The sequence below is a fragment of the Schistocerca piceifrons genome, chromosome 1 (genome assembly GCF_021461385.2).
Source record: "Schistocerca piceifrons isolate TAMUIC-IGC-003096 chromosome 1, iqSchPice1.1, whole genome shotgun sequence".
In the NCBI taxonomy this organism is placed as follows: Eukaryota; Metazoa; Arthropoda; class Insecta; order Orthoptera; family Acrididae; genus Schistocerca; species Schistocerca piceifrons.
In genome coordinates, this window is record NC_060138.1 from 1,150,375,206 (window position 1) to 1,150,401,485 (window position 26,280).

Below are 26,280 nucleotides of genomic sequence, written 5' to 3' on the forward strand. Positions count from 1 at the left end.
CTCAGATTTCTGCAGAAAGATTAACGTCCAGCCCCTCATAAAAGAAGGTAAATGTTTCGAGCGAAGGTTTGGGATGTGAAAACATGGCTGAGTCTATCTGATGACGGCAGTGAGTGTAAGAGCCTAGATGCGGTTTTATCTAGCGTCAGATGTTGTTGTTGATGATGATAATGATAATAAGCATTCTGGATGAGCAGGATTCAAATTAGTTTAGAAAAACGCGATTTGTTTCACTGTAGTTTTAAAAAAATTTCATACCACAGTGCTAGGATTGTTCCTTCAATAAGTTTAGACGATTCTCATGCTTGAGTTACTAAACTTCAATAACGTCGGCGTGTATGAAACGCTAGACGCAAAGCTATCTTCCTTGTTTCATTTCTTATTATCCTGCCTGTCGATGAACTGCAGCATCTTGGAAAGGAAAAAAAACCTTTCGAGAGAGAATGACACCGACAATGCAAATAACTGACAGAAAGATAAGAAAATATAACCTTCCGTAGCCAATAAAATCACATCATTGCTAAATACAATAAATTTTGTTAAACTGGCGTACGCAGAAAGAGAGGGTCTAAATATCTCGTAGAATTTTATTTCAGTGTTAACTCAGTCACATGAGTCTGTAAATAGTCTACCGTTATTGAAAATGTCGGGTAAGGGCGTATTTTATTTCCTTTCTATCTGGATAAAGATTTTTTTATCTCTGAAAAGCCTGTGAACAGTGGAAAGTTTAATGTAGTGTGCAGGTTCCAACCAAACATACAACATAGGCCCAGTCACAGAAACGCTACAGACTCGGAGTAATGGAGATTATATGGAAAGGTCCGCCGTGAAACCAGAGCGCGTGTTTTTATGGCGGATATTAACGCATCATGAACCCTGAATACTACTGCGAATTGTCCTGATGCAATATGCAGGAACCATTAGTCCGCAATTTGCGGTTTTACTGGCATCACGATTCAAATGAAGGTCCTCGACTGCTATTTGCATAGTGAAATGTCAACATGGGCCTCACACAAGCAGTATTTGACGAAGTAACAACACATTTCCTCTCTTTTCACCCCAATAACGTCTTCAAAAAACATCTTACTGCCATAAGTTCTTGTTCGTAAGCAAAGGAATCAGCACGTAGCTAGAGATCTAGCTATACAGCCAATTTGATGGAAGTTAATAACTAGTAAGAACGTGCTAATTGTCGTTTATTGAATTTTATTTTGTTGTGAATCTGAGGCATTACCTATTAGTCCACGCAATCTGCCTTTCAGAATCAGATACTGAACAGATGCATCACTTGTTCATAAAAAAGCCCTCCAGAAACAAGGGCGCAAATCAAGAATTTATACTAATAATAATACAGTCCACCCGATTACATAATGATAATGGAACTGTAATATTAAAGTGAACTCTTACCGGAATTTTGGTTGGTTAACTGAATGCTATTTATTTGAATTTAATCATTCATTTATCTCCCTTTTCTTTTTGTTTACGTACCTTGCATAGCCAAAGTCACTGTCTCGCATATAATTTAATTGTGTACCAAAGGAAAGTTGCTGCTTTCAACCGTTAAGGAGTGCTAAATTTTCATCTTCAGTCTAATGTTATCTGTATTCCGACTGTTAAACAACAAGATAGCGGGCATGCATTTACCGTTTATAGGAAACCGCCTACGATTGACACTGTAGTTCCTAATCGGTCATGCCAATAATGGGCTTATAAAGAGGATTACTTTCCAAAGATTATTAAACGGGATGGTCAGTTTGTCAATGCGAAAGCAGGATAAACAGACGGATTTACTAATCTACTTCTTACAACAACTAATTAAAACTGCCTAACCACTAGTATTTCATAAGAAACCTGATAACAACAAGAGGTAATTAATAACTATAAAAATGAGGGAGATGGAATATAAAGAACAAGAAAGAGAAAGAATGAAAGGATTTTGTCATGATCACAAAACCCCTGCCATCCCGAATGCGAGTCCGTTGTTTGACGACTCTGCACAACTCAATCACATCGTCTATATGAGGCTGTTCACATCAGCTGTCTCTCAGGTGCTCACTGACGGAATAGTGTATGTGCTCCAGTGGTTTCACCACCCATTCACCTTTCATCTTGATAATAACAGGTTTGGTTCAAATGGCTCTGAGCACTATGGGACTTAACATCTATGGTCATCAGTCCCCTAGAACTTAGAACTACTTAAACCTAACTAACTTAAGGACAGCACACAACACCCAGCCATCACGAGGCAGAGAAAATCCCTGACCCCGCCGGGAATCGAACCCGGGAACCCGGGCGTGGGAAGCGAGAACGCTACCGCACGACCACGAGATGCGGGCTAACAGGTTTGTACTGATGGCTTATTGAAAGGTGAATGAAGATGGAGACTTAAATCTCATGTCATATTTGCTACGAAGTACTTTTGTTATTCTAACTGACATAGAACTAGTACGCTTCCGCCACAACACACCTTTAAAATTCTCACAGTGCCTTTTGCAACTGGACGCTTCGAGGTGGCACAACTGTAGGCACGGACGTGTCATTCGACACGGTCCTCTTCATCACATTCTGTCACTGACAACATAAACGTGTTCACTTCGTCGGTAATTTGCACCAAGAAGGAACAACGAGCAGTGATTCGGTTTCTGTGGTCGGAAGAGTCAAAACTGGCTGAAAATCATCGTAGGACATCACCGTGTCACGTGAAATTGTTTACTTGTGGATCCAGTTGTTCGAAGCTGGCCAGATGGGTGTAATAGAACAAGAGGGTGCATGACGCCCGTTAACTTCCACTACAGTCCAAAAGATTCAGCAGAGCGCAAGAAATGGTTGTAGCGGATAGGCAAGTTACTGTCGATATCGTTATATCTTCTTCGGACAAGATCATGGTTCTGCCTATGAAATCATCTATTATGAACTCAGCTTCCATAAAGTGTCTGAGTGATAGGTACCAAGATAGGTTACTGAGAAACTCAAGGTCAAAAGTATTGATATCTTCCAAAGCTTACTCGATCGTTTCGTCGGATGAGGCGACTAATTTTCGACCAGAATAGTCACCGGTGATGAAACAGAGGTTCATCGCCATGAGCCAGAATCCAGACGCCGCAATATGGAATCGCAAAATGGAAAGTTAACATAATGGATGCACCACCCCAGTTCGTAACTCTAATGCGGACTCCACTATTACATCCTGTAACATACTGGGACCTACGATTCTGAGGAGACCCGTCATTATAGGTAAATAAGAAATATAATATGCTGAAATGTCTTCAAAGTTTCAAGTTAAAGTGGAAGTACTAATTTGGAACACTTATACACATATAAAATGGATGTGTGCATGTACGTATGTTCCACATGCCTTTTTGATCGGTATCAACCAAACTTGACACACATATTACTTACTATCTAGAAAGAAACATTTTGGAGATAAGAACCGTGGGGATGAAACGGGGCGACATAAGAGATGGTTAGGTAAAGAGGAGGGGGGGAGATGGATGGAGATGTGTGGGGTATGAGGGGACGCACAGAGAGAGTGGATGGAGGAAATGGGGAGAGAGGAGAAGAGGAGAGGACAGAGAGGGAGGAAGGAGAAAATGGAGAGACAGAGGGTGGGAAGGAGGTGGATGGAGAGGTGATGGACAGAGAGAGCCTGGAGGATGAAAGGAGAAAGACAGGGTGAAGGAGGAGTTAGACATAGACAAGGGGAAGAAGAGACCTATATCTAAATCTACATGACTGCTCTGCAGTTCATAATTAAGTGCCTGGCAGAGAGTTCTTCGAACCAGCTTTAAGCTACTTCTCTACCATTCCACTCTCGAACAGAGAGTCATTTCTCCTTGTGTAGGAAGGCGTCAATAAAATATTTTCACACTATTAGGAGAAAGCTGGTGATTGAAATTTTACGAGAAGGTCCTGCCGCTGCGTTTTTCGTGAAAATGCCTTTGTTTTAATGAATGCCACCCCAATTTGTGTTTTATATATGTGGCACCCTTATTTCGCGATGGACAGAAAATGAGGAGGAGATGGACAGAGAAAAGGCGAAGGAAAAGGTGTGCGCAGTACATCTGACGTATGTGGTTGTGGGAGAAGCTACATAAATATTAATTACCTGCAGAAAATCTGTAGACAGAAGAAATTGGAATTACTTACACGGAAGCAACATACACAAATTGCAGCAGTGCAAGAAACAAGATTCTTGGATGGGAATATAGTTGATACACAGCATTACAGAATTTATATAGGGAAACAAACAATAAGAATGGTAGAAAGTATGCCAATGTTTGCAACAGCACCTTAAGTAAACAAAAAAATCGTAGATGATATAATAGATTTAGGTCAAAATCGGAAAGACTGACCACGTTAACGGCAGCGCAAAAACAAAAGCTTTACCCTGGGCCAACACACGTAAAAGCAATGTTAAAATACTTCTTGGTGCTTCAAGGCGCACGCTGTGAAAGAAACGAGAATATTCGGCACACTTAGGAAAAACAGAATTCGTGGAACACTCTTCAAAATGTCTGTAGTGTCACAGTTAAAACTGATGTCCACACGTTTTCGCAAGCTGCGAAGAAAAGTCAAAACTTGGATAGCTCCCAACCAAAATTTAGGAGACTTTCAACTGCATCATTTAGCCATAACTAGAAGGAAATTATGAATGAAAGAGCGATCGGAAATGGGGAATTTGATTCATCTCATTATCTCTCTAAGGTTGAAATACTATTTCCCATCCAAAAAAAAAAATTAAACTCAGAAAATAATCACATATAACTCCTGCAGAATCAACAGTAGAAAAGAAAGTGTAGTAAAATTTAGAGATAGAACTGAGACAACTAAAAAAATGATCGTCATGAATTTCAGGTACAAATTACTAAATTGGCAGAGACGTTACTATTGGCCAAGAATAATCGGAAGACATGGTTGAACGAGGAGTGTGAAGAACTACAAAGAGATGGAGAAAATGGAGACGTACAAGAAAGAAGACACCTAGAGCAATTCAGACAACAAATAAAAGAAATATCAAAATTAATCCGGAAAATCAAGCAAATATATCAGAAATACGAGAAAATTAAATCGAAAATAATATGAGAGATACTATCGAAACTTTCAGACAAACAAGTTCTTAGAGGATAATAGGCACTATGTATTTGTTTCCAAGATGAAAGAGACAAACTAGATTTGCGTAACAAGGAAATTATGAAATATTAGCACCATTTCTGACAGGCTCTTAAACTGTCGAGTTCCAACTGTTAAATGAGAACTTTCATTAACCCCAGAAAATCTTAATGAACATTTCTCACCAACAGAACTACGCATTCATGAAGCCATCGAAAGACTCAAAAACAAGTAATCAAGTGGCGAAGAGTCCATTACAGCCGAATCACTGTAACGGACAGAACCAAAGATTATAAGTGACCTAGTCATCTACACTTACTTTTGGGAACATTTGGAAATCAGATATGATTTCAGAAGAACAGAAAATAGCATAAACCATCCGCAACAAAGAAAGGGGTGTCCTTGGTGCCAGTGACATAAAAAAATATTGTCAGTCTTGAATAGACATTAGACAAACCCCTGGTAGAATATCAAGGTGATTCTCAAAGGAAAGAACCTACACAGTACAGAGTTTTGAGTAAAAATTGATAATATGCCACAACTGTTACCAACAAATCTATAATAGCGTCATTTTCTTGATTTAAAAAAATCCCATTTCGTTAGGCAACTAGAGAAAAATATATAACATAATTGAGTGGTAAAGCAAAATTAGGTAACATAATTCGTTAAATTCTAACAATACGATATGTACATTTATATTTTTGGGAAAACTAACTCAATCATTTGAAATAAAAAGTGTTGTTAGATAAGGAGACGGCTTATCACTTTTTCTGTTTAACAGAATTTCAGAAAAAAATTGTAAGGATGTGGCATCTTGAGCAAAACTATCACAAAATTGAACGAGGAAGGAAATCAAATGGAATAAAGGTAAGCTGCCTGGGTTCTGAAGGCCAATGTACAATAATTTAAGAAAATATGACAGAAACAATTACTCAAATAAATCTTCTTGAAAATCTAGTCAGAGTAACCAGTCTCAAAACTTCAACAGAAAAGATAAAATTCACAAAAAAAGAAAATCAAAAAATGCATCAAAAATATAAAAGCACAAACAGGTAAAACAGAGAGAGTTAGTAAATTTAAATATCTTGGAGCAACCATACAGCGGTGTGGATTAGAAAAAAAATTGCTAGTTATGTAAGAGTTAATTAAATGAAAAGAACATACGGTCTGACAAAACCTAGAAAAACAAAGCTAAAACACCATACCACACTGGTAATACCAGAATGTTAACATACATGTGAATGCTTACTGATAAATAGATAGATGTAGGTACTTGGACAGAATAGAAATACTTGAAAGACGGATTATTACAAAAACAACGGACGCAGTACAAACCACCAAAAGTTGACTACATTTCGGAATAATGGCAAAGCGAAGATTAATGTTCATTGGACATCTCTAACGAATGAATGGCAACAGGATAACGAAACAAATACTCCTGTATTTCTGGAAAAAGAAATCAACAATTGCATAGATTACAGGAATAAGAAAATAACTACAAATAAATAACTTCAAAGAATGGGAAATAAGAGAAAGAAAGCTTTTTAAGATTGAGCTATCAGATATAGAACGCTTTTAAGTTAGAAGAAATAACACATCGGGAACGACATAGGCAGAAGAAAATAAACAACAACATGGAGAGAAAATGAGGGAGTAATGGAAAAAATAATAAACAACAAAGAGAGAACAGGAATTGGAGCTATTACATGATCCTAATTAGTCAATAACGAAATAAAGAAATAAAAATTGTGAGACATACAACGAAAGCTGGGCGAGCAATAAATATTAATTTGGGGTGTAGGTCGGAATAGTAATAAGTTTTGAGCAGCCCGGTGATCTGTTTTAATGACTACTTTTTGATTTAAGAGAAGGTGCCAGTATCGTTGGATAGTACGAATGTAAAGCAGAGTCCTCGCGTCTGTTACGATTCACCGGCCAGCCCGAGCTTAATCTCCGCAGCGCCCCTGGTCGCAGCCCACCTTCCTCCTGGGTGGTGACATTGCATTAACCTTCTGTGCCCCGACCACCGCCCGACACCCCACCACTCTTGCACGTGGCAGCGCCTCCGATACATATGGTAATATCATCGCCGCCGGCAACTACACATGTCGCGTATCAAGAACACCACCTTAGCCTGCGGACCTACCTAATCTCGAATCAACATCGCTTGCAGGCGGCATGCCTACCAACGTTGCCTGTCATTTCAGTTTAACAGTGTTACTTCTTCGCAGATGACTCCCGCGTGTAAGGGAAAAAGAAAAGATTCGCTGAATTGCAGACCAACATCCTTAACGTTGGCGGTTTGCTGCATTGTTCTTGAGTATGTTCTCATCTCGAGTATAGTAAATTCCCTCGAAAAAGAAAGGCTTCTATTCACAAGCTAGCGCGAATCTGGAACCGTGGATGAACGGAAGCAAGCAGATTCTGTATTGCTAGGTTTCAGGGAATTATTTGACACAATGCCACACAGAACACTGTTAGCGAAGATCTGTATGCGTTACTTTTTGCATATTCTATAGTACAGAGCAAAGATGACACTTACTACCTGCTTAGGAACGTACCTTATATTTAAATTGTCTACGCTCTAATTTTTTTCTGTTGTATATTGCGTAGCCTTTTCACTTCTTTCTCGATGAGCTTAAGTCTCTGTCCTTTCTAGAGAACATTGTTACTAACATTGGCCAGTTATGCTCTAAAGGCTTTTGGGCCAATTTTATTTATACAGCTTTTTTTTAAGCATTACCTTCTGCTCTTCAGCACAGTATAATAGAACAGAGCACAAACATTTTAAGTTAGATAAAGTCGTCAGTTGGAGGAAAACAACGAATATTGCAGAAAGAGAAACTTTAAAAGGAAAACAAAAATAAACCACGGTAGTTAAGAAAGATTATATACCCCTGGATACGTCTTCGGTTGGCAAGCAACCCATTTAGGCCCATATAATAAATTAAGTTACCGGTGATGATAAGTGGATTTAACGGTGTTTTTGGTCAGTTACTGTACATATGTTCAATGAACATGTAAACGGAGGTCACCAAACCAGTGGGACAGCAATATGTATATACGCAGGTGGCGGTAGTATCTCTTACACAAGGTATAAAACGGCAGTGCATTGTCAAAGTTGTCATTTGGAATCAGCTGATTCGCTTGGAAAGGTTTCACAAGACGACTGCACGAAATACACAAGGCATAAAGAAAAATGACACAAGTCAGTGAATAGAGCATTCCTCCAAGTTTCGATTCGTAATACGCGCTGTGGCGCAGTTGCGCTAGTAGGTCGGCCTGTTGTCCCATTGAATTAGTTCGCGTCTGCAGATTGCAAGGGTAAAGGTATCGACTCAATTCCCACGTATCGAAGCTTGCACTTAGTCACCTCTGCGGGACAGGTGTCCATAAGTAGCAAGGAGACGCGCCATCATATCAGTACAGGAGCGTTTTGGCGCCTGACGATATGGTGGAAGGCAGTTGGTCTGAAGGAGTCAGCAGAATGGGTGATAAGCGAGCGCGCGGAGTGCGGAAAGTAGGCACGAACATTAATAATTGCTGATTCGCGCTAGTTTTGTATGAAGTGAGGTAACACAAAACATTTTACAGTGACCAGTCTGAAACAAAATGATAATGGCTCACTCGCGTGGAGTTTTGGAAATGGTTGAATACCAACACAATGACTCTACAAACTTAGAAGGAGAGACAGCATTGTTCGTATTTTTTTGTTTTATTAACCGCAAAATCTCAGTGCTAGAAGTTAAAAATTTTTTCACATAACGATCAGAGAGTATAAAACAGAAAATCACTACTACATCTGCATATGAACATAACAGTTGGTAGGAACATATCTGTAATATACAATTTAAATTGGTAGGCACTGGTATCAACAAGCTTAGAGCGTTCACATAAGCTGAGGCCGCTGTTTACATGCACTTGTTCAGCAGACCTCAGTGTGACAGGGCTTGGAACGCCCTCTATGTGACATGTGTCACGTGAAGACTTAATATTACTGGTTTTGCGACATATTAACACTAAATAATTCTTGTGCATTTGTGAATCATGAAGTAATTCAAATTTAAAATATACGTAAATTTTTTGTAATGAGCATTGTGGTTCACGGCATTTTAATTATTACGTAATGGCGGTTTCGTACTATTACTGTTTTTTACATATTTGACTCCTTAGTCTTAACGCAACATTTTACGTAAATCACAAACGTTGTACTTCTATCTTCCCACGCCAGATGGTGGGTATTATGTTTTTTAAAAAACCTGTGTTATACCTCATTTCATGATATTCATATATTATTCTTTTTTATTGTCTTTTTCTCTTTTGCCTGTCCTGCACTCTGACAACTTATTATCGATCTGTTTTATGTTTTGTAAGTTTGTTCTTAAAAACAATACGCCAATGTATTTTAGATGTTTCCTTCCCCCTTCGTCTGCTATGTCTGTAACGTACATTTTAAATTTGAAATACTTCATGATTCACAAATGCACAAGAGTTATTTAGTATTATATCTCGCAAAACCAGTACTACTAAGTCTTCACGTGACACATGTCACATAGAGGGCGTTTCAAGCCATGTCACACCGAGGTCTGCTGAACAAGTGCATGTAAACAGCGGCCCAGTTTATGTGATCGCTGTAAGCTTGTTGACACCAGTGCCTACCAATTTAAATTGTATATAACAGGTATGTTCCTACCAACTGTTATGTTTATATGCAGATGTAGTTGTGATTTTCTTTTTTATACTCTCTGATCGTTATGTGAAAAAATTTTTAACTTCTAGCACTGAGGATGGTCACTAAGTGACCGAAAATCGATTTTGCGGTTAATAAAACAAAAAAATACGACCAATGCTGTCTCTCCTTCTACGTATATCCATTATCTGGTCGTCGTGCACAGGACACTCCATGGAGTTGCCAATCAATGACTCTACAAACAGTAGCAACGTTTTGTATGGGCTTAAAATATAATAAATACAGTGTCTTTTATAAATTACTCTTACTTCAAGAGACCTTTTTCGCCGTTTTTTGTATGTTACTTAGTTATATAGAGAAATCGGAGTAGGACTTTGAAAGCATATACATCACTTTGGCACACGGTTAGGAACTAATGATCGTGCCAGTGTTATTAGGTCAAGTTGCCTGATGCAAAACGATACGGCAGCATACTAAAGATGCCAGTATCCAAGGAACAACATTAATCTAAAACTGGCCAGGGGATTTACAAGATGGGCAATCCAATGAAGAAATTTCCAAAGTGGAAGTGTGCCTTCTTGGGAATTCGTGTCATCGACTTCAACGAACTGCACGCACTTCCTGGTCGCAACAAAAGCATCCCATGCTGCTCGCCTGAAATGTGAGTTTAGAACTTGGTGAGACGCTCTGTCCATTGATATGTGTTTATTTTCTACCTGGCTTGTGAATTTCGTGTAGTCGTCTCCTGGACCATTGGAGATACTTATGACTACAAATACAAGCACCCTTTGCCACGCGTATGACGGGTGATTAGGAAATTGTGGTTGTGCGAGGGGCGTTCCAAGTTGATTTACACTATATTTTTTCTTGTCAATCACGATTTAACTCATAATTATGGTTGCTAGTATGTAGCAGTTTGGTCTAACCGTAGGTGCAGGGCAGTCACTTCGCAGTGCAGCCCATTTCCAAATTTTGTCATTAAATGAGCGAACAACACGGAGTGCGATCGTCAAGGACGGCAACGGATGACTTGGTTTCTGTGGAAGGACGGTGTGACTGTAAACCACTGCGGATATTCACAGGAGATGGCTGGCAGTGAGTGCAGAGAGTGCTCTTGCAACACGACAACGATCGTCCCTCTACGAGTCAGAAAACCACGGCTGCCATCGCTGAAAAGGGGTTCCAGGTACTGCCACACCCACCTTATTCTCCAGACGTGGACTTTGAACATCTGGAGGCCCTCCTCGAACCACTTTTCTGGAGTCTGTCACGTCCACTGCGGGATGTTGTTGTGGTCTTCAGTCCTGAGACTGGTTTGATGCAGCTCTCCATGCTACCCTATCCTGTGGAAGGTTCTTCATCTCCCAGTACTTACTGCAACTTGCATCCTTTTGAATCTGCTTGGTGTATTCATCTCTTGGTCTCCCTCTACGATATTTATCCTCCAACCTGCCCTCCAATGCTGAATTTGTGATTCCTTGATGCCTAATAACATATCCTACCAACCGGTCCCTTCTTCTTGTCAAGTTGTGCCACAAACTCCTCTTCTCCCCTATTTTATTCAATACCTCCTCATTAGTTATGTGATCTAACTATCTAATCTTCAGCATTCTTCTGTAGCGCCACATTTCGAAAGTTTCTATTCTCTTCGTGTCCAAACTATTTATCGTCCATGTTTCACTTCCATACATGGCTACACTCCATACAAATACTTTCAGAAACGACTTCCTGACAAATCTATTTCTCTTCTTCAGAAACGCTTTCCTTGCCATTGCCAGTCTACATTTTATATCCTCTCTACTTCGACCATCATCAGTTATTTTGCTCCCCAAATAGCAAAACTCCTTTACTACTTTAAGTGTCTCATTTCCTAAACTAATTCCCTCAGCATCACCCGACTTAATTCGACTACATTCCATTATCCTCGTTTTGCGTTTGTTGATGTTCATCTTATATCCTCCTTTCAAGACACTGTCCATTCCGTTCAGCTGCTCTTCCAAGTCCTTTGCTGTCTCTGACAGAATTACAATGTCATCGGCGAACCTCAAAGTTTTTATTTCTTCTCCATGGATTTTAATACCTACTCCGAATTTTTGTTTTGTTTCCTTTACTGCTTGCTCAATATTCATGCCCCTTGACTCTTATAACTGCCATCTGCTTTCTGTACAAATTGTAAATAGCCTTTCGCTCCCTGTATTTTACCCCTGCCACCTTCAGAATTTAAAAGAGAGTATTCCAGTCAACATTGTCAAAAGCTTTCTCTAAGTCTGCAAATGCTAGAAACGTAAGTTTGCCTTTCCTTAATCTTACTTCTAAGATGACTCGTAAGGTCAGTGTTCCAACATTTCTACGGAATCCAAACTGATCTTCCCCGAGGTCGGCTTCTACAGCGGGATAGCTGTCTCATTTCCTGGAAATCTAGAAAATTATAACCGAGCCGATGTTTCATCGTAGCCCCGATTAGGTGATAATCAGAAGGGGCCGAATCAGGAGAATACGGTCAGTGTGGTCGTAACTAGAGCCCCATTCCCGCGATGGCGGCTGTGGTTTTCCAACTCTTGCGTGGACGAGCGTTGTAGTGTTGCATGAACAGTTTCCAGACGCTGCACTCTCCCCGCACACTAGCAGCAACCGCCTATGAATATCGGCAGTCCTTACACTCTAATTCCACAGAAACCCACGGGGCTCATTGCTGTCCTTGATGACCACATTCCATTTTGCCAGCTCATGTAATGACAGCAGTTGGGAAATTGGGCTGTTATTTGTAGGGATTACGGTTCTAGCGATTTTTCTGCCACCTGTCGTTAGACCAATGAACTACACACCTGCAACTCCACTGAGGAGTCAAATGGCCCACCATGAATGATGAAAAACAAAAAAACAAAAAAAAAACTGAGTGTATATCAGTATGGAACATCCCTAGTAGATGTAAGGTACAGCACTCCAAATTTGAGCGCATGAAGCTGACAACAGTGAAAGCAATAAATAAAACGCAAACACCATCAGAGCATGCCTTGAAGAGCTAACGGTACCGCCCGGCCGCCGTGTCTTCCTACACCCTTAGGCGTCACTGAATGCAGATTTGGAGGAGCATGCTTTCAGCACATCGTTCTCCTGGTCGTTTTCAGTTTTCGCGACCAGTGTCGATACTTCTCAATGAAGTAGCTCATCAATTGGCCTCACAAGGGCTGAGTACACCCCTCTTCCCAACAGAACTCGGCAGAGCCAAATGGTCGCCAATCCAATTGCTAGCCAAGCCCGATAGTGCTTACCTTCAAGGCCTTTGGCCAAAGCAATAAATGGGCAGTCTGAAGTTATCCACAACTTCTTAGCAAAATATATGGTCACGCTTCGGCTAACTCTGCTTGTGGCCGTGGTATTCTGTAAGCAGCGTCACGAGCCGTGTTCCGGGAAGCCGACGCTTCGCGCCAAGCACACGCTTCGTGCCAGGCTGCGCTACGCAGGTCGGTAAATCAAGACAATTACAGGCGCGGTCCCCTCCTTACGTTATCGCCGTGTTTGCTGTCTCGCGCCGGTGGCTCCCTCTTTGTTCTCGCGTAACAAATAGAGCAACACGGCGCGCACCTGCTGCCTCACAATCCCACACGCGTGAAGAACGGCTCGCCGCAACAGCGCGCGGCCCCGACAATGGGCCGCTTACAGGCTAAGGCAGCCGCCGCTAAGCGATGGTCGGGGGTTCCCACTACGCAGCGCTGCGGTGTTTATCCGCGCGCGGACGAAATTATCAGCAGCTCGCGGGGGTGCTAACTTGGAGGGCCATCCTCGTAAAGATTTACGTCGCCGATTCGAGTATACCGCTATCTCTCGCGCTCGCACTTTATAGCTTACTGGTAGCACCATCGCCACTGCTAATGCCTTAAGTGAGTATCGCCCCATTAGAGATCCAGAAGGCTAACGGAAGAAATGAAGTACCAGTAAAACGAAAATAACTCTTGATATGATAAACAGAATCTTCTGATAATATTTAACGTCTCTTAGTAACACCAATACCTATGCTGCTTGCACTTATCTCAAACGACTTGTTTGGCTGGTTATGTTTATGTGACACCTGTATCACTATGGTCTTTGATGTAACATCTACTTCAATATTTATGGATGTCCATCCTATTGCTTGGACGAGGGACTTCAGCTGGCGATATACGAGTATATGTAACGAAGTACAACCACAGCTATATCTTGAGAATATATTTGTTGTCCTCCACTGCTAGTTTCGGCGGCACATACCACCATCCTCAGGTCCCACCACTGCCAAAACAGTATTACAATTCCTTGGGGAATTTATTGTGTTCTTGTTAGTAGTACACATGGGCTAGCTTTCCTCAGGAGTCTCTACTCGAAACTGTGTTGTCTCCAATGCCATTGGAGACAACAGTGGCATTGGCTCCACAATAAACGCGCCAACGAATTCTGATACTCTTTTGGCAGTGAGGTGCCTGAGGATGGCGGTATGTGTAGCCGAAACTAGCCGTATGAGTTAATAAATACGTTTTCAGGCTACAGCTGTGGTGGTACGTTCTTCTATATCTACGTGAATGTTTTATGCGTTATTTATATCGATTTACGTCATCATAATTACTCTATGGATGTAATTTTAAATGAAATATTCTATAAAAGAACGGAAATGTTAAAACTTTACTCGTAATGCTGGTTCATGCATAGGGTACTTAATTTTGTAATCATGTAAAACATGAAGAGAAGTCTCTCTAACGTAACCTGCATGGGCGGGATTAGAAAAGGTGGAATTGGCGGTCGGACTGCAAGGCTCCTTTTTGGCAAGAGTTAAGTGGTGGCTGGCAAGCAAATTGTTGGTATCTTGTATGCTGAGTGAGGCAAGAAGAGCAGCAAGGTTATTTAATATTGCATCGGATGTGGAAAAATTTGACCCGTTATTCGTCTTATGTACTGGTTAGCTATGCGCTATGAAAATCAGACGCTAAAAAGAGAATTTTCAGAGCTCGTTATGCAGCAAGGGCCGGGGATAACTTTGCCACCATTTTTTTGAATAGCCACAGGAAATAGCCACATCCGCCACCTTCATCTCAAAGCATCAGTTGAGTACTGTATAATTCCATGGACCAGTTACATATTTACGTGTTTTATTATCCAATAATAAGATCGTGTACTGAAAACTTTGTATTGAGCACCCATATTTTATCCTGTCATTTTCCATATTTTGTCAAAAAAAAAGTTCAAATGTGTGTGAAATCTTATGGGACTTAACTGGTAAGGTCATCAGTCCCTAAGCTTATACACTACTTAACCTAAATTATCCTAAGGACAAACACACACACCCATGCCCGAGGGAGCCCTCGAACCTCCGCCGGGACTAGCCGCACAGTCCATGACTGCAGGGGCAAGACCATTCGGCTGCATATTTTGTCCACAGTCATTTACCTACATAGGGTCTTACTCAGAGTGCTGCAATATTTCAGAGTATTGTGTTCTATTGAACTTCAATTAGCTGGCTTCTGTCATAAAATTTAATTACAATATTGGACTAGCGGATTTATTTACTATTCAGTGAATCTCATCTCTCATATAGTTTACGTGGTTTTAATAGAAAGGTAGTTAAAGTTTCATTGAAGTAGAAATTCCAAGAAAAGATTTAAAGTATTCAGTTTACAGATTGTTCTTATTGAAATCTCAGTACAGTATTACAGTTACCTCCAAAAACTATGACGATTCATAATAGTTACTGGCTACTAGACTTGAAGAAACAACACAAGAATCAATTAATGCGCATGTTCGGAGGTAACAGCACTTATAATTTCATGTGTGTGTAGTTAATAGTGTTTCTCATACTGTATTGAGCCTAAAATGTTCTGCCTAGATCTGAGTCTGCTGATAGATTAGTTTCTGGGTCCCAACGCTAATTGTTGAGCCAGATTCAAATTTCATGTTGCAACTACGCTATTAATGAACAGCATTCCCAATTCTGTAACATTTTTGTTCTATAATAAGCAGCTGGCTACAACTATTCAACTATACTAGATCCACGTACCATATGCACCATTGAAGCTATTAGTATAGGGAAGGAATGCTCCTTGGGAATGCAATTAATAAATAACAACAGGGATTATAAGCATCTGGCAACCGTTTCAGTGACTGTATTCCCCCATAATGAAATTGATAAAAGATCCTCGTGTCCAAGGTCGTAGTACTCCACGTTAGTATTCATGTATCTGTAATGATCATTAGCTTTCTGCTTTAATATATGAATAGTGAGTGTTACTGAGGCCCAGTTGTCAAAACGTTGTAATATTCCTTCTGTGTTGTTCATGTCAAACCACTGGTACACTGCTAGCTAAAATGTGCTAGTGTCTTGTATCTAATTTGCAAAACATGACATCAGTCTCAAGTAAAGTCAATTCCAATAGCTATCTTTCTTTATAAACAATGCTAGTGCTTGGTACATGTTTGCCTAATTAGGCTGGCGACCGTTCTTTTTCATGTAATGGCAGTTTACTAATTACTAACAGAACTTTCATTCTCATCACTTTTGTTCCGCTATCCCCCTCGAAGGGGAACTGAAAATGGGATATAGGGTGGAAATCGGTCTATCTGTATATATTACAAAGTCCCACGCCGTTTCTTCCAGTCCATATATGAAGTCTAACCCCAGGAAGACTGTAGAGATTTTGATATGGTTTCCACTAATAGACATAACCATTAGGAAGGGCTTTGTATATAATTTACAAAGGGTGGGTGATATGTGAATTGTTATCACTTCGATATTTAATTGGCGTTTGGAGTGACTACTTGTGGCATTGGTGGGTGCTAAAAGTTGAAAGGAAGCATTATCTGGTGGGAAAAGCAGTGAAGTAAACATGTGCCGCAGCTCTGGAGACCAGCGAAGCTTGACCAGAATCTAGACACATGTATCTGTACATATACCGGTAAACATTATAAACTGATGTACGTATTTACGTGGATTGGAACTGAAATAGTGGGAACTATTTATTCACAACCGATACAAAAGAGTTACATGTTTGCACCTGTTACTGTCCTTCAAAGTAGTCACCAGCGTCGTGTAGCACCCGTTGCCAGCGATGGAAGGCGTAGCATACCGTTATCAGAGCCTGTTCTGTTGATGGTGCGAATGGAATGGTCTACTGCCTGTAGTATCTCTGGAACAGTTCTGAAGCGAATGCCATGAAGCCAAAACTGAAACGCCAGTCCAACGAATGGCGTCATTATGGGTCGCCGCGAAAGTCGAAAGTGCGTCTGAGCCCCAGCACGGAGAAAGTTATGGTGATTCTCGTGTACGACTGTGATGGTGTTCTCCTAACGCATTATGTTCCTCCACGGCAGACCGTCAACGCACAGTATTACTGTTTGTTTTTGGAGCATCACTTGCGACCAACTTTGCGAAAGAAGAGGCGATACCTTCTGCGGAACGCAACCATCATTTTGCACGACAATGTGTGGGTGCATACAGCGCAAGCTGTGACTGCTCTGTTCGTTCGATGGGACTGGGAAGTACTGTACCATCCACCATACTCCCCAGACGTAAGTCCTTGTGACTTTGATTTGATTCCGAAGATGAAGGAACCACTTCGTGACATTGCTTCAGAACTGTTCCAGAGCTTCGACAGGCAGTAGACCGCTCCATTTGCACCATCAACAGAACAGGCTCTGCTAACGGTATACTACGCCTTTCACACCACTGGCAACGGGTTACACACAACGCTGGTGACTACTTTGAAGGACAGTAACAGAGTGCAAACATGTAACTACTTTGTATCTGTTGTGAATAAATAGTTGCCACTATTTAAGTTCCAACCCTCGTATGTGAAAGTTAAACTCATGACCTACTGTAAGGATATTGATACGATTTCCATTAACTGATAGACAGATGAAGGGGAAAGTTTGTGTGTATAATTTATAACCATTTCGCGTAAACTGGCTGAACTGCAATTATCAAAATCCTCGCCACGTTCTCTGTTTGTATGTTATGGCTAATCTCAGGAACTACTGTAGGGATTTTTGTACGATTTGTGCTAATAGATCGACTGCTTCACAAAGGCGGATTGTGAATATAATTTATTAACGCTACTCCCGACAAGTCATAGGGTCTTAAACACACTTCACCTTTCTCAGCTAGACGTCCGAAACTCGAAGATGATCGTACACTGGTCATTTACGATACTTTTTGAACTTGAGCCGAAGCGCCGCGAGGTGCGACAGCCGCATATAGTTGAACCGACAGTTTACTTTGAAAATAAGTAAATCGATCCGAAGAGGCTTTCCCACGCGAGAAGACTGCAGACCCTAGCGATCTGCGCTTGTCGGATAGGGTAAACCCGGTTCTAAGTTGGACTCGCAGAAGTTGTGGAGTCGCTGTCGCGGAACTTCTTCGCCTGGAACCAATTTTACAGCGGCTTTGCACGCGTAATGCCGGCGGATATTAGGTCCTCACGCGATTCAGCCGGCGAGGCGCCGCTGTTGACAGGCTAGCGCCAAAGTGTGAGGCTAACTCTCTTAACGAGGTGGCAAGCTGACAGTAATGAACGAGCTGTTGGAAGCGCCGCTGCTGCTACCCAGCCGGCCCCACTCTTGCGCGTGCATCAGCAAAACCAGCCACCTGGACGCTCTATTCCACACACTCCGTGGTGTGCCACAGGGCTCGATACTGGTTCCACTATTATTCTCATTAAAAGTTTACTACTTCATATGTTATACGCACAGCTGAAAGAAAGTACTCTTTGCTGACGATACGATTCTTCTATCCAAACCACAAGATATGCACCAACTGAATGTAAGTATATGTAAATATTGCACTGAAATAATCGATTGGTTTACTGTAAATGGAGTATCACTCAACTCTTATAAAACACAACACATACAATCCTATAGAAGGCAAAGCGAAAGTCTCAGAATTACAACAGAGTATGGAGGTATTGCAGCGTGTGAAACAGGAAGATCAGAGTTTCGAGGTGTGCATAGCAATTAGAACCTGAAAACGACATAGAATCGATCTAACTCATTCAAGTTGAGCACCTATTGTCCCGTTTGCAAACTGCTTATTTTGGTAATCAAAATGTCATATGTTTGTTTCAGTTGCGAACTTTCGTATGGAATACTATTCTGGGGGACAGTTGTTCTTAGATTGCGTTATTCACAGAACAAGAAGTTGTAAATATGGTTAAGTGTTGTACACTTCAGCAAGCCACTTGTAGAGTATTGTTTAATGTTCTGGACATACTAACAAAAATTACGCCCCACATTTACATCCTCTGTTAAGCCTGTCGTTAAGAACAGGTCAAAATATGGAGACAACGGTAGTGTTCATGAATACAGTACTACCAATAAAACTCCAACTGGCTTTTGATCAGGCGACTAGTGAATTAATATTTACATAATAACAAAAAATCAGAAACAAACTGGTATCACTGCTGCTTCGCAGTTCTTGTATTTCAGGGGAAATTTATGAATAGATAACACTGTGTGTGTGTGTGTGTGTGTGTGTGTGTGTGTGTGTGTGCGTGCGTGCGTTGTGTGTTACACATAATGAGTTGAAATAAGTACTATATACATGTAATTTAAAGCCAGTAATCTATGTGAAAAGCATGTAGTGATTACTAGGAAAAAGAATAACATTTGCAAATAATTTTGGTCAATTCCCTCCATAAAAAGTAACTAAGTAGTATTTTAGAAACAATACAAGGTATAAGAAAGATGTTATGCTTCTGCATTACATTGAAGTTTGTGATAATGGTACACTAACGATTCGTGTTTAGTCTAACCTCCAGGCACCAGTTAAAATTTTTTGTCAGTGTATCTTGTACTATTGCACGTAAGAACAAAGAATCTGACTAACTCCTAATCAACCTAATCATCCCCTCAAAATATACTTAACAGTATAAACACATTCTCTGGTCCCCTGTGGCTCCTGTTTACAGGAAATATCGGGTGCTAACGACAAGAGAAAAAAACACAATTGTAATGTATATAACACTTGGGTATACGTAATTACGCTCTAAGACGTTCCTGAAGATGAATAACTGTCCTAGCAAACTTCAGTCTGTCAGTCTGAGATACCAGCACGCTGATGTGAAAAGAGGGACGAAGAGAAAACTGATGAATTGCAGCCAGATGTTTACTTCTGAATCGTCCTAAAGCTGCTCAGATATTCAGTTGTAGAAACTATGGCAGCACTGCTGAATAATAATTATATGTAAGCACTAATTGATCAAGATTAATATAAATACAATTAAATACAGTTAACACTATTGCGGAAAATTATTTTGAGTTGTGGTACTTAAACTCAGTATACAATGTGTCAAAAATAGAAAATTTTGGAACAACGTCCATTTCAAATGGTCAGAAAATATTCCAATAAAAATAAGTCGTACTGATGAAAACTGAATCCTTGAAGTTCAGAGATTGTCTATGAGCAAACTATTGCGCAAATGGGATCAAATTGTACGCACATACAAAGATAGTGCCAAACCACAACTTTTTTCTGACGGAAGTTTGACTGGAATCTAAATATTTTACTTTCGTTAGCATTCAGAAAATATCATATTTTTATGTCAACTACGAAAAGCGAAAACAGAACATTGACTGTGAAAAGTGCAGTTCAGCTATGAATCGTCGTTTACTTCTGGCGACGTGGAAGTTGTGGTCAGTCCATACTATTTATATTCTGTTCCTAATAGACATACTGAAGCTTTCTGTCCCTGTTATATGCTCAAATTGCTACAGACCACAATGACTGTCCTTCTGAGCTGAAAGATGCCTTAAGAAAGCGCTGAATCAAAACAACCTCTTAATTTAAAAATAATATCTGGCTCTCGTAACTGACCACATCGGTTTTAGATCAAAAGGTTACCTCGAGCAAACGGTGACGAAATAAATTCCACAGAAAAGAAGGTAAATGACATGATCTGTAACTACTTAAAATTATTTATTACATCTGTTATTGTGGTCTTCAGTCCAAAGACTGGTTTGATGCAGCTCTCAGTGCTACTCTATCCAATGGAAGCCTCTTCATCTCCGAATAACTATTGCAACCTACATCCTTCTGAATTAGTTTACTGTATTCAATCGTTGGTCACCGTCTACAATTTTTATCCCCCACACTTCCCTCCAATTCTAAACTGGCGAGACCTTCACCTCTCAGAACGTGTTCTTTTAGGCAAGTTGTGCCACAAATTTATTGCCACCCCTATTGTTCATTACCTCCTCGTTAGTTGTTTGATCTACACATCTAATCTTCAGCTTTCTTCTGTTGCACCATATTTCAAAAGCTTCTATTGTCTTCCTGTCTAAACTATGTATCGTCCATGTTTCACCTCCATACATCGCTACACTCCAGACAAACACCTTGATTCTATTCTCGCTATTCTCGATGTTAACAAATTTCTGTTCTTCAGAAACGCTTTTCTTGCCATTACCGGTCTAATTCGTCTACTACTTGAAGTGTCTCGTTTCTTAATCTAATTTTCTCAGCATCACCTGATTTAATTCGACTACATTCCATTATCCAGGTCTTGCTTTTGTTGATGTTGATCTCATATTCTCCTTTCAAGGCCCTGTCTATTCCGCTGAGCTGCTCTTCCAAGTCTTTCACTATCTCTGACAGAATTACAATGTCATAGGCAAACCTTAAAGTTATCGCTTTTTCTCTCTGAACTTTAATTCCTACTCCAAATTTTTCTTTGATTTCCTTTATTACACCATCCTTCCTAATTTGAAAGTTATATCAGTGCTATTATACATGCTATTATACTTACAGTGCTATTATAGTTCCACACCTGTTATATATCCTTTGTGTAACTCAATATTAGAAACTATTTTTAGTTTCAGGAATGTCTGTCGCTGTATAGAATTCGGTATAACTCTTAAACATTTATCTACCTGTCCATTATCAGAATATAACTGTTCATAATTCCGCATAATCTGAAGTTATGTCTAGAGTATTTAATGGCACATTGTTTCGTACTTCATTAATAATCATATACTTCCACATTTTTCCATCCACTTATTGCAGCACAATAATTCAACATAATAACAGCTTCAGAATCAAAACCATATATGTGTCAGAATAGTAGTTATGGGATGTCACGTGAATAAGAAAGAGTGTCACAATGAAGCTCCCGAAGTCAATCAGTCCAGATACCCGAAAATCTGTGAACGCATCCGAACAGTCATTGTGAAACCACAGTGTGCGATTACGTCTGACGTTGCTTTACTTGACTCTACTTGTACGAAATTTTCAACCCATTGCAGCAAGACTCACAATCAAAATATGGAAGAACTCGGAAAAATATCATATATTGTCTTTTATTGAACCCCACTATGTCCCTGTTTTGGATTATTTTCGGAACGCAAGATACAGTAATCACAAAGATATTTCATTGCGCCTTTATTTTAACGACTCTCCTGCGGCAATGAGATATTTTGTAACCTGCCTTTAGTATTTATCGAACAAATACTAAGCTTCTTTCTTTCAAGAACTTTTGCTTAACATCTTGCGAGGTGATTGCACTGAGAAATTTAAATTAAGCCAGAGTCTGATCACTTACCTTTGGATGTGCTCTCCTGGGGAAGGCAACCTTCGGGTCAATCTGAAAGCAAAGAAAAGGGAGATCTTAATTGACTTCTCGAGATATCATTTGGCATTAATATAATTTTTAAGAAGTACACTTCAAAACATTGAATTTGTACCAGGTCACTGTTGAAAGTTACTAATCCACTCGTTGTTGTAGTATCGGCAGATATTTAAATCGAGTCACATACATTAGGTCAAGGGCATTGTCGCAGTGGTAATAGCAGTTTCCACCAGATCACCGAATTTAAGCGCTGTTGGGCTTGGCTTGCAGTTGGATGGGTCACCACCCAGGGCTATCGAGTGCTCTTGCAAGTGGGGTGCACTCAGGCGTTGTGAGACCAATTGGCGACCTACTTGATTGAGAAGTAGCGATATCGGTTACGAAAGCGAGGAGAAAACTGACAACGGCCGCGACGGCAGTGTCCTGAGCACATGCCCCTCCGGTGACGCCTTAGGGCTGAGGATGAAACCGTGGTCGGTCGGTACCGCTGGGCCTTCGCAGCCTCTTCAGACAGTGTTTCTTATCTTTTTTAGTATTTGCTAGTGTGCTACGGTTATTCAAAAGTTCTGTGTGACGAACCATGATGGAAACAAAAGGCTATGGAAAATAAAAGAATGATACAAGTCTCAAAGCTGTTATTCAAAACGTTGTCGGTAATCAGAAACTGTCCGACACACCGTCACGTCTGCTGGAGGAGCACGGTGGGTTAAGGTTCCAGGGTTGCTTATTCATGTTCTGAAAATAATATTTAATTGTTCATATGTGTCAATTGTAGCTTTAAAATTATTTAAGATATCTGAATTACGTTTCTGTAGCTCCCAGTATTTAAAAACGCACTGTAATGTTACAAAACAGAACGTTTGTACGGAACTGGTTTTAATTCATGTCAGTGTTGCACTGAGTTAGAAGAAACTTCGATTTTGAAGTATAAGCAGCCACCTTGAGTATAAAACTACTTTTGGTTTCCATATGTTTTCTGAAACAGGTATGTATATTTTACTAAAATTTCAATTTTGTTCTACAACAAAGTACATGGATTGGTGTACAATCTTATTATGTAATATCTTACACTCACTCCCTTAGTCAGCAAAGACTTTACACATTTGTTTAAAAACAATTAAAGGAAATTTCAGGGCAACAGCTTGTAACATCATTCTCGATTGTGAGTAACTGGTACAGTGTAATTAAGTGTATGTACCTATGAAGTGTTTATTCTGTATGAGTTAAGTTCTTTGAATTGTTGGAAGGAAATGGAAATTTATGATGTATAATTTGTTTAACTTAACAGTGTGTTTAAACAATTGAAATTTTATTAAATATGTCTGTTTGTTAAAAGAAAATTGTATGTAAATAATTGGATCATACTTAGGGAAATTATATGATGTAACTTAAAAGATGTAGGGACCTCCTCCATTACAGAAGGGGCTTGGCATGCATGAAAAGGTGGAAGTGGTGGTCTGTCTGGGCGGCAAAAGAGAGAGCACATTAGGCAGTGAGTGGCCAGCAGTTGCATAGTCAGCACCGCGGGTGTCAAGTAAGGCGTTCTGTAACCAAATGTATAATGGAATGGCCTCGGATGTGGTTCTGGCTGTTAAGAGGGTGCTCTCGTATTTGGAAAAGCTCTAAAGATGATGAATACACAGCCAAGAAGAATTAGAAGAGCCAGAAGGAGACCTGGTAGCCACCACTTGCTTGCCACCAATATTGCACAACTGCTTCAACAACTTTTGAAAACAGATATGTATGTCAGTATAAACCAGTGTGCTCGTATGTTGTTTTCCAATAATAATGAGTGTTGAAAAATATGTGTTTAAACTTTGAACTTCCCTCTTCATGATACCAAGTAGGGTCCTATCCCGATAGTGCTAAAAACCGAGTATCCTAATTATGAAGAGATGCTAATTTGTTTCCATTTAAATATGCCTAAGTTCAGTTTTAAAGAATATAGAAGTTGCTAGTTAAATCATTTGTTTCACAGATAAAAGGAGAGGCACATAATATTTAACTGATGAAAAGTTTTAATTTGCTATGAACTGCTTTAATTTGAAAGTGCCAAAGTTTTAGTACTAATGAACATAAATGTGGTTAGTTGGAATCACTTGCTTCACAAGTGGTGTTATGAGGCACTTAAATTTGGTCCTGTTTGAAACTTAACTTGAACTTGAATTTATTTCCAAAGCTTAGTAAGAATATTGCTAGCGTAAATTGTTTTAAACCATTGAGGGCTAAATAATCTTAAGTGGAACTGTAGTTCAGCATTTATGTGATGCAAATTGTTTCTGAAATGTTAGCATAGTTATTTATAAGTAAAGGGACACTTTAAGGGCCTCCATTTTAATCGTTACTAGCAGGGGAAACTCAATTTGAATCCGGGTTTTGCAAATGCATCTGAAACATTGCCACTGTGGTATGAATATGAAATGTGTTATTTCAGTGCCATATTATTGAATTTGTGATGTGTATATGTACGTTAGTTGAACTTGAACTCTTGTCAGGTTCTACTTAGTCTCATGTTGTCTTTGGGAACAAATTTTTTCCCTGAATTAGACAGAGGTTGATGTGATGATTGTAGTTAACAGGGGAAAAGTTTATTTTAGATTCCTGTGATTGCTAAGCTATGCTGTTGATAACTACTGCTACCCACTGTGTAGTTCGTCTGGTCGTTATAGGTGTTCTTTGCACTTTACTAAGAAAGAATTAATGAAAGTTCCTTTTGCAAGAGTATATAAATCAATTGAGAATAAAGTTTGCACATTATTATGCCTAATTAGGCTGGCGATCGTTTTTTGTTTAATTTATATAAATTTTCTCTACTTTCATTATTTTGTCAAATATAGTCTTTCTGCTTACTACTAATTGCCACCCTTAAGAAAATCACGTTCGATTCCTTCTGTCCTTTAGGTTAGTGCATGGCCAAAATTTTCAAAATTCCTCCCAGAGTAACGCGTGCTGCGTGTTAAGGTCATATTTGACACATTTGATATTCTGCAGTTGCGTTATAAACTGAGAAAAGAAAATTCGTAATTAATTTTTGAAAGAAAAGCAATTTTTTTCAATTGTTGAGATACTTGCAATTAGCAGTTCTCTAAACTCTCATATTTACATTTTGAGTAAAACCAGAAAGATTAAATTTCTCTTTGGAGCTGTCATATTACACTTCTATCATGGATGTATTATACTGTACAGGCATCAGTTTCATAGACGTGCAGACAACAGAAAGTGAATTATGTATAAAGGGGAATCTGAATCGCTAAGACACACTGTCAAACACACAAATTTGAAGCAAAGTTGAAAAAACGGCAGTGGGCATATTATTGTTCGAAGTGCAAAAAGACAACCCCTGTGATAGGTGAATCCTGAATATGGTGACCGAGGTGTATCGCCTTATAAGAATTAAATTTTCATTGTCAAATCGCAATTCATACAAAATGAAATGGAAATCATTTTTAATATTATTTCACAACAGAATGCCGATATTTTCTGCACACATTCTCTTGAGGAAATACAGTGCATCTCCCATCACCGAATATGGCTAACGATCTGAGGTACAGAATTTATAAAGGGTAGGCGAAATAAAACTGGCCTGGAAATTATTGCAGGCTTCTTAATCAATCCAACTTACATCATCTGCTGCAGGTGCAGATGATGTAAGTTGTGATTCCTATCTTAAGGTACATGAAATATTTTATGAAGCAATTTTACGTTGCCTCCCCTGGCGCTCTACAGTGACAAATATTCTTCGAATATCAGCACGATTTAGGGTGAAAAATGTCTAACTCATGACATAGAGGAATTCCCTAGTTGGAATCATCAAACATCACATAAGCAGCGATATTCTTGCTTTATTCATTCAGGAGATCTAATAGATTTAGGAGATCTATTTAGCGAATCCCAGATTTATGC

General features: G+C 39.7%; 1 protein-coding gene across 1 annotated transcript in view; it reads right to left on the reverse strand.

Annotated features, from left to right (window-relative positions):
* LOC124778758 (RNA-binding protein Musashi homolog Rbp6) overlaps positions 1-26,280 on the reverse strand; it is a 1,305,122-nt gene that overhangs the window by 901,051 nt on the left and 377,791 nt on the right. Inside the window, exon 3 of the mRNA XM_047253666.1 lies at positions 22,351-22,392. Within this exon, the coding sequence (XP_047109622.1) occupies positions 22,351-22,392 (42 nt within the window). The remainder of the gene's footprint in view (positions 1-22,350; positions 22,393-26,280) is intronic.